At 40.1% G+C, this 8,902-nt stretch overlaps 1 protein-coding gene across 2 annotated transcripts; it reads left to right on the top strand.

Moving 5' to 3' along the window:
* Positions 1-1,277: 1,277 nt before the first annotated feature.
* On the top strand, positions 1,278-8,140 carry LOC138003158 (uncharacterized). 2 transcript variants are annotated; one of them, XR_011123430.1, is made up of 3 exons: positions 1,278-1,826; positions 2,636-4,066; positions 4,146-8,140. XR_011123430.1 is itself a non-coding variant. In XM_068849121.1 (2 exons), exons 1-2 carry the CDS (start codon positions 1,450-1,452, stop codon positions 3,171-3,173), a joined length of 915 nt encoding a protein of 304 aa, XP_068705222.1. In that variant the 5' UTR covers positions 1,278-1,449; the 3' UTR covers positions 3,174-8,140. The 2 variants fall into 2 exon arrangements, 1 of the variants encoding a protein (XP_068705222.1); XM_068849121.1 differs by having other exon boundaries at positions 2,636-8,140.
* Positions 8,141-8,902: the final 762 nt, after the last annotated feature.

The following is an 8,902-nucleotide window of genomic DNA, read 5'->3' on the forward strand; positions in this document are numbered from 1 at the left end:
ACTGATTTTGGCAAAAACTATGGAGCACGTCCAGAGATTGCATCAGGTGACGACCTCAAGTGGTCCACTCATTGAGCGCTGTTAATTAAGCATGCTACAATTAAAAGCCGGTCGAGAAAGCAGTAAGAAACATCTAAAATATCAAAAAAAAAATCTTGCAAGGTGGTCGCTTAATCTATATCGTATGCTGTACGTGCCGGGTTTCACGACAACTATACCGCTTTTTGATCAATTAGCGCCAACAGGAAATCATCTTGGCAATGTCCTTCCCTTTTTTCAACAAGTGCGATGCAGCCAATTGCGGAAGCCGCATCATGTACTTACCGAAAGGGAAGATTGACCAATCGACTGCTTGACTATCGATTCAATTTTACAAATTTTCTGGTTGTAAGTAGTCTCAATATATGTTTACGGTTACGTTTTCTTAGTGTACTGATACACGGGAATTATTGTTTGTTACTGCTCTGCAGACAAAAAAAAAATGTTGTCTCTGAAAAACAGATAGGAACTGACCTGCCATACACGTCATTGTTCTTGAAATTTTTCTCATATTGGCCCATGAGAAAAAAACAAAAAACAAAACAATAAAGAAATAGTATGAATATTTTTGTGGTGGTTAAGTCTAACAAAGCGCGCCCTGCAACTAGTTCCAAGCAGCGCCCGACAACCTTGCACTGATGAGGAAAGAACAAGTTGCCCCGGATCACTTCAATTTTCTACATAAAAAGGGCATTATCAGATTTAAATTAATGCTCATTTTCATTGTTATAGGAATGTGGTCCGTCAAGTTGGAGGTTATTATTGTGATCAGTGACTGGAACAGGTCTTTATTGAAAGTAAGGACCTGTTCATAACAATGGAATGTGCATTAATTGAGTTTCATCAAAGCTGAAGTAGAATTTATTTTGTATTGTTTTCTTTGCTTGCTTTGATTCAAATGCAAACGACAAAGCGAAATACGGAAATTCTGTTTCTCTTTATCGTAAGTGCCTTAAAACTTATTGTCCTTATTGAGTGTTCTTGAAGAGTATACACGGAAAAGGAAACAATTGAAGTGGTATTTGATTGAGGAAAAGGCACTTCAGAGAATCGGTGCACAAGCATCAAATATTCGACTCTTTTGACGCCTATAATGCTGTCAACGTACTTCTCCAGTCCCTTCTTAATGATCCCAAGTTGATATCGTCTCTGTCCAGACTCTGGCGGTTTGAAGCTCTAAGTCTTTATACTTAGAGCTTGACGGATATATTTCTGTCCAATGGGACTGCCATATCTATCATGTGACATTCCTGATTCGTGTGATCTCTTTATCATCATCGTCATCATCATTATTGTCATTATGATTACTATTCGCCCACGATCCCCGGTCCTTGATCCTAGATCAGCGATCCGCGATCCACGGTCTCCGATCCAAGAAACCTTCCATGCAAAACGACTGTAACAGCCGAGATGTGGGCTTCGCGCGACGTAAAACAGTACTGCGATGATGATAAGTTCGACAAATTCATTGACTTACCTCTTTATTCCTTTTCGTCTGAACGTCATCGTAAAAGCGAAGTTAATGACTATTTGCAAAGTTTGGAAGTTGAAGGCAAAGTGTCGGTTTTAATGGGCCTAGCTTCAGCCTCGGCAAAATATGGTCACTGTGAAGAAACTTTGAGAAAACAAGAAGTCATTTCACTGTCTTCCTCAGTTTTCGCACGAAAAGGATTTCTCTCTCCCAGTAAGGAGACAGTGCTTTGTTCCGACAAAGGGATGAGTTTTTATGTCGACAGTATAGAGATTGGTATGGAAGAAGTCTTAATCGTGTCAATGGCACACGAAAGGTGAGCACTGAGGTTTTTGAAGTGTCACGCGCTTTCGAACGGAAACGTACGCTGATGTTTCTCTATGTGCGAGGCTTTCTTGCCAAACTGGACTTTGAAAGTGGTAGCAAAAGCGATTATTTATGATTACTTACTAGTCCTACTTATTCTTTGATTTCGATATATTGACGTGACAAACAATCAATCCGACAAAGTTTAAAAATAACTGAACTCAAGTTTTGCCATGTAAACGGAGTACTGTGGGCAGCTCGTCATTTGGAAAGGATTTTTTACTTAGTGCCCATTGGTTTTTTTTTTTTTTTTTTCAAGTGGATATTTGGCGTATTAATATTGCTCTACTCTTCTGTCTGAGCCACAGCTTTTCAATTCCATGCAAAGGCAAACACGTGAAAATACGATATCCATAGCAACTCAATGGTTGACTTTAAATGCAAAACCCGGGTTAAAATTTAGGGCGCTTTCCTTTTGTCAGAACTGGCCGGCCAGACCCGACAGTTTGCAAAGAAAACGCAACAATTTAAAGGAACACGTGCATGATAATCCCTCGCATTCATCTGGACTATATATCATCCTCGAAGTGTGTTTATTTGAAGGCGTTGTAGAATTAGTCCTTCCAAATGCCCCGTCTGGCAGGTCAGTTCTGTCAAATCGATGGAAAGCGTCCTCAGTTTGTGCCAAAGACCTAATTAATCGCATGGGTCATGCAACACATTGAGTCAACATAACGTCCCTATTGGGTAATTTTGTTGCAGTCGAAATTACTGATGCAAAAAAAAAAAAACATCATTATCTTGATATTTTCTTTACAGAGATGAAAGAAAAATAAAGGAAAACTTAGAAGTGAAAGTCAAAGTTTTCTTCTTTACAATTTCTTCAAAGATGGAGAGTATTCAACAAAGTTCAAGCCAAAGAGGTTTTGTACGAATCGATCATTATTCATCTAAAACAGGAAAATGGGAAGAAAAAGAGTTCAACGTAGATCAATATGAGGAAGCTTTAGCTGATGTGCGGCAAATCGAAGAGCAAATGTATGGTATCGCGAATATCGTTAGAGAGACTCCGAACGATGAGCTATCGCGTTTGCGTTACGTGTTACGTCCATGTGTCAAGACAATAAACCATCTACAACTCTTTAATGGCCTAAATGATGCTATCAACCGTCTTGAAATGATACTTGCAAATCTCAGAGTGACCGCCAAAGACACTGCAGAAGTTGGACAACTTGAAAGTTTAATTTGTACACTACAAAGCTTGACAGTTGAAAATTGCTCCAGAGAGTTTATCGCTGAAGTGAAAAGAAAGACCCGGAATTGGAAGACTATACAGAAAACTTTTCATGGCTGTTAATTTAAAATAGTTGTTTGTGCCATAAATGCAAACGCTTGTATTATTTTTTCTGATGTACCCGAATTTCCCTAGCATTCTCAAATCAATCCGTTTTGTTCATTTCTCTTGGATTTCCTTATGTTCTATGTAGTATAAGCATTGTCTTCCCTCTATTTCCTGGGCCGCCTGGATCACTCCTTCAATCTAGCCACCATGCATGCTTCGCGGAATTGGGCCAGTAAAAAGCTACATAAAACTGCAAAATATAGAAAACCACATGTTGACCATATTGATTCAAGTTTGAACAAATATATTTCGCTCAAGTCTCGTCATTGTTGGTAGAACAGTATGTAAATAAAACTAAGTTATCCACGGTACAAACAAAACAATCATTCAACCATTGTTGCCCTGGGAATTGAACACAAGATGAACACAAGACCTGAATGGAACTATGTGCGAATTCCCAGGGTGACCTTGGTTGAATGATTGTTTTGTTTGTACCGTGGATAACATAGTTTGAAATATATGTTGTATTTTATTTTCGTGAGTGTCCAAAGCTTCAAACGTCAAACTTGAATCAACATGGTCGACATTTCGAAGGCTTTGCTTGCGTCAACATATGAAATTAGTAGAGAAAACCACATGATGTTTGTTTTAAATGGTGCGACGACTAGTTGATTCTCCCTAAATATTTATGAGGGTTGGTGTTTTCAATATCCACAGTTGCTGTCACCGCAACTGCTTTCTGACCGGAACTCGAGTAAACGTCATCTCCCATGATACCTCTGGGTCATATGCCATGTGCTCGAAGAGTCGGACATGTTTAGTTTGAAGTTGTTTGAATATTCTTTCCATCGAACGAAAAATATGCACTGTCGCCTTTGATTGACTTCTACCCGGACTCGTCAACATTTGTAAGTTTTGTAGAATTTGCGCACTCGTCTTTGAAACCGATTTTTGACAGCTTTCATGATACACTCGTATCTGTTGCAGCGAATCTACTACTACAACAACAACGTCTGAGATCGAAATAAAAAGCAGAGAAACCAGTAGAACCTGTGTACGTGAAACTGTTGTCGAGTTTCGATATACACGGAGCCGGGATTGAGAGAATTGCAGGAGTGACTACATCTCATTCGATATGGAGAGCAAAGAAGGCGAAAAAAGCGACATGGAGTTGTGTGGAGGCGAGGAGGACAACGCGGAAAATGTTGAAATGTCTTCCGAAGTGCCAGCGACTCGTACCGTTGAGTCTTGCCAGGATGTTGATAAACAAACAGCCGCTACCGTTAGAACAAGGTAGCCAAATTCGAACAATCGTGAAGAGGTAGAAGCGGAAGTAATTCACAGATTAAGGCGTTCGCTTAACGGCTATTTGTCACGAGTAAGTACATGCATAAGCCAGTTGAAAACATGTATCTCCGATTGGCGGGAAGCTGAGGGGATTCGTGAAAGTGTGAAGAACCTTGAGCGTGCATGGGAACGCTACAATAATCAGTACCAGAATTACTTGTGTAAGGAGTTGACTGTTCAAGAATATGGACGGGTTGAGTCCAACTATGTTAAGGTTTACGAGGACTATTCTCGATATGTTAAAGCAGCCGAAGAAAGATTGTCTCCCCTCGCGTATTGCATGTCAAATAAGTTAGAGTTCAAAATCTCGCGCAGAACTTAAATTATCACCGATAATTTCGACTGGCTCAAGCATCTCTAGATCCTCAAAATCTTCCCGATTAAAGGAACTGAAGAGAAGTGTAGAGTTGAAAAGGCTTAAGGCCCAACAGGCACTTGAGTTAGCAAATTATGAAGCTAAAATGGAACAGAAAAAGATTGACATTGAGATGCGAAAACAGAAAACAGCAAAGGAAATGGTATTTAAAGCTCAGTTGGAAGCTAGAGAAATCGCCCTTCTTGTTGAAGAGGATGGTGATGCAGTCTCGTGTGCCCTAAGTTTGCAAAATGAGACCGATGATAAGATTGATTTTGAGCCTCCCATCACCAGGAGTCAACAAACAGCAACTTGGGTAGCACGCTGCCACCAGGACACCCCAGAAGATAGATTGAATCATAGTGAACTCACTCCTCAGTTAAAGAAGTATGGTAAAGAAATTACCAGTCCTCATTCCAGAGATCCTTCCCATATCCATAGCCTGCGTAGCAAGCGCTCCTCTTCGACGGAAGAGCTTCGAAACGATTTTCCCGCAAACTGGCCGCGTGAAAGTTGGGGCAAGAGACTGAGGGAACGCTTGCAAGAAGACCCCCCAGTTTGGAAAAACGCCCACCTTTTAATGGTTGACTTGACACACGCTGATTGACGTCTTATTAACAAATTAGCCAATAACAGATAACTATGTAAAAATCTGTTGACTTCAGTCAAAACAAACCGAGGCACCGAGGAAACACCGAGCGATTAATGCAGAAGTTGCCAGTGTGCATTTTAAGGTTTAACATTTAACGGCAGCTTCTCACCCGGGTACGACTGTTTCTTCCGAGAATTTTTAAACCATCGAAAACAAAAGAAACTTACGGACAAATTCTAGCAGATATTCGCAGAGCGGTTGAAATAGAAGTTGCGAAAACAACTGCCAATTTTCAGAACGTGTAAGCAATCCGAGCACTCGTAAACTACGAAATTTAGCAAATCGTACAGAGTTCGATGGGTAGTAAGGTCGTTAAATGCAAAACTCCACCAAAGCTGACCACGAAACCATTCAATGGGTTTTAGTTTAAAACTAGCGATGATTTCAGCGCGACTTTCTGGCTATTTTTTGGTGCAGAGTGGTTGACGAAATGAATCGTACTAAATCTCCTGGAAATTACAGGAAAACCTCCTCGCTAGTTTGATAATCCACCGTACGTTTTTGGTCAAATTGTCACGAAATCGTAGATTGAAGTAGCAATTAAAGTGCTTTAAAAAATCGCATGACTGTACACAGGGGAGCTGCGTAATTGTCTTCGTCTCGTCTCAATCCTTGATATAGGGACTCAAGCTTACGTTAGGCAAGGTAAGCAGAGAATTTGACGAATACAGTTTATTTCCTTGATTCTGAAACATATGGATTCTGATAGTTCGCAAGCATTTTATTAATTCATCCTCCGTGCATATAAAGTGTCTTTTCAGTCTTTTGTCAGCGAATGATAAGCTTGCTTCAGTCCAGTCCAAACTTTTCGTCGACAATCAGCGCTGCCGACGTTTTCTTAAATAACGAATCTTTTGCTTTTGGTGAATTATGGAAACGCCTAATTGTCCATAGCAGCTTCAGCTGACGCGTAAATAATATTGAATTTCCCTTGATGGATATCGTCCAGGCAGTCCAGATTTTCATTTAAATCACATGCACAGGCTGTCATTCCCATATACTTGTGGAACGATCGCTTATGATGCTTTGAGATGGAGAAATCACGATGATACTCTTGAAGCCTGTTCTTCGCTTTCTTTTATTTCGGAATTACGAACTCCGTACATTATGTCAAGCATCTGAAAAATCAATTAAGCTTTTTCCGAATCCTGTTGGCGAAACGGCCATTACATCCATACAGTTAAAGAGATGGCGCATTGACAGTTCTTGTTCCCTTTTCAATGTAAAACCCAGACCCGATTCGCTCAGCTTCAACACACGATTCAAAACTTTCGACATCTTCCACCACTGTGTTTGTCACGCTGTAAACTAACAAGTAATATTTGCTTTAAAATTTGTCACCTGTCAATCATTGTGACTGTGCCGCACCAATCAGAAGCCCCCGTTCGTGGACGAACGGGTTTTTCAAAAATAGGGGGTGTTCTTGCAAGCGTTCCCTCAGTCTCTTGCCCCAACTTTCACGCGGCCAGTTTGCGGGAAAAACGTTTCGAAGCTCTTCCGTCGAAGAGGAACGCTAGCAACGCAGGCTACATATCCAAAGAAAGAGAACTTTATCGCAAATGGAGGTGATAACGGTGAAAATGAGAATTGCCTGCATGAAAAGGAACATTTGAATCCGTGTAAAAATCTTCAGGCTATCCTTTTGAAGGTGACCACGTTGCAAGCTACAATCTTGGACAAAACTCGTTGGGAAAATGTGACGCCCTAATTTGTCTGTGTGATAAAGAGTCAATTCTTCCTAATTCCCCCCCTACCCCTATTCCAATGTTGTTTTAAAAAGCGACCAAAGGCTTGCACAGTATTTTGCAAAACATTATCAACATTGGTATTACCAACATTGGTATGGGGAGAAGGGGGGAAGGACCAATATATTTTGTGAGTGCGTGCCAAATGATGCTTAAGCTAGAATTTTTCCCGAGAGTTTTGTCCAAGATTGTATAATTCATGTTTTCATGAGTATAATCAAATTCAAAGAGTCTCAATGACCATGGACAGTTTGATATGTAGATCTCGTGAGAGTCTCTATAATGGTGTAGTTTGAATGTCACTGGACTGCTGCGTGTGGGTTTTGGGGACAAAAATGTACCTTAACGTTTTTTAGCCTAATGAAGACGATTGCGTGTATGACAGTTCTGAAGGTTGTTGACGACTCCACTTATTGTAGTCGCTTAGTTATGGATTGCTTGCAAGGCTATGAGCATGATTTTCATTTAAGAGAATTCAAAGAAACTTTCTCCCCACAGAGAGAGGCTGCAAATGCAATAAGTATTATTTATCTGACTGTGCGGTGGAAAGCACTTCATTTTAAGTATCAAAGCCCGAAGGAACATTAACGGGAAATCCCGCCATGTTCCAGGTGTTTTGCAACTCTTACCTTAGGATACGTTTTTAACCGTAGTCTGTGTTAGAGGATCATTACGAAGACAACTTAACGCCAAACATTCAATAAAACAACGGTTAACAGAGAGTTCCAACGGTTAACAGGGAAGACGCAATAAAAACAATAGATGGTCATTGTTTTTCCAAGACTTGCGTGTTATTCGTTGTTAACCGTTGAAATGACTACATTTTCTTCTGTTAATCGTGCCAACTGCCTTAAATCATCGTTTTGAGTTCATTCTGTTGTGAAATTGCAAACAAAAAAATGGAGACAATTATGTTAGTTATTGTTTAAATTGTGTTACACGAATTCAATGTAACGCAAGTATGTCTGCCTGAACAACTTGAAAAAGTTCTCAGTTTCTCTCAAGGACACAAAACATATGATTTACAGTTGGTATTTGGTATGCTCCTTGATGTCTTAAATACAATCGCGTCAATACGCCCTGTCATAGACGCATATGCATTTAAATTTCGTATGATCCTTGTTGCCGAATACTCAGCTTACTTGGACTTCCTCTGCTGTGTTTCTCTCTTTCCTCAAAAGGCGTTTTTTTAATTCTATAAACGGACGATTTCAAAACGTTGCACTTTTCAATGATCTTTCGCGTTAAAAATTTACATATTGCGAGCTAAGAAGGCAATATATGTCGTTTTTTTCTGGCTCTATAATGCCAATAACAACCATGCTGGTCACTTGCTACTTGCTGATTAAGCACTGTTCGCCATTGTTAAATCCCGAAAAATTGGCTTTCATTACCTATATGATCCCATAAATGGAAACGACAATAGCTCAAATTAAGCTGCATGTAATGCCGTAAAATTTGGTACAAAGGATTATTTGGGCCAATGAGTCTGCTGTACATCTCGTATCAGAAGGACCGACAATACGTAGTATTTAGGATTTGAATCTAAAAAATGAGTGAGTTCATTGAAAGAGGTATGACGTGGCAGAGTCCCAGGCTCTCACGGTCAGAAGGAAGAGAGAGGACCCTGGGAACGAGGTTGATG

This window comes from Montipora foliosa, chromosome 5 (assembly GCF_036669935.1).
Source record: "Montipora foliosa isolate CH-2021 chromosome 5, ASM3666993v2, whole genome shotgun sequence".
In the NCBI taxonomy this organism is placed as follows: Eukaryota; Metazoa; Cnidaria; class Anthozoa; order Scleractinia; family Acroporidae; genus Montipora; species Montipora foliosa.

What these genes read in the sequence shown, in the direction of transcription:
- LOC138003158 (XM_068849121.1), top strand. Translation starts at nt 1,450, where the DNA reads ATGTGGGCTTCGCGCGACGTAAAACAGTACTGCGATGATGATAAGTTC. An exon ending in GTGTCAATGGCACACGAAAG is followed by an intron (nt 1,827 to 2,635) that starts GTGAGCACTGAG and finishes TTTTCTTTACAG; the next exon opens with AGATGAAAGAAAAATAAAGG.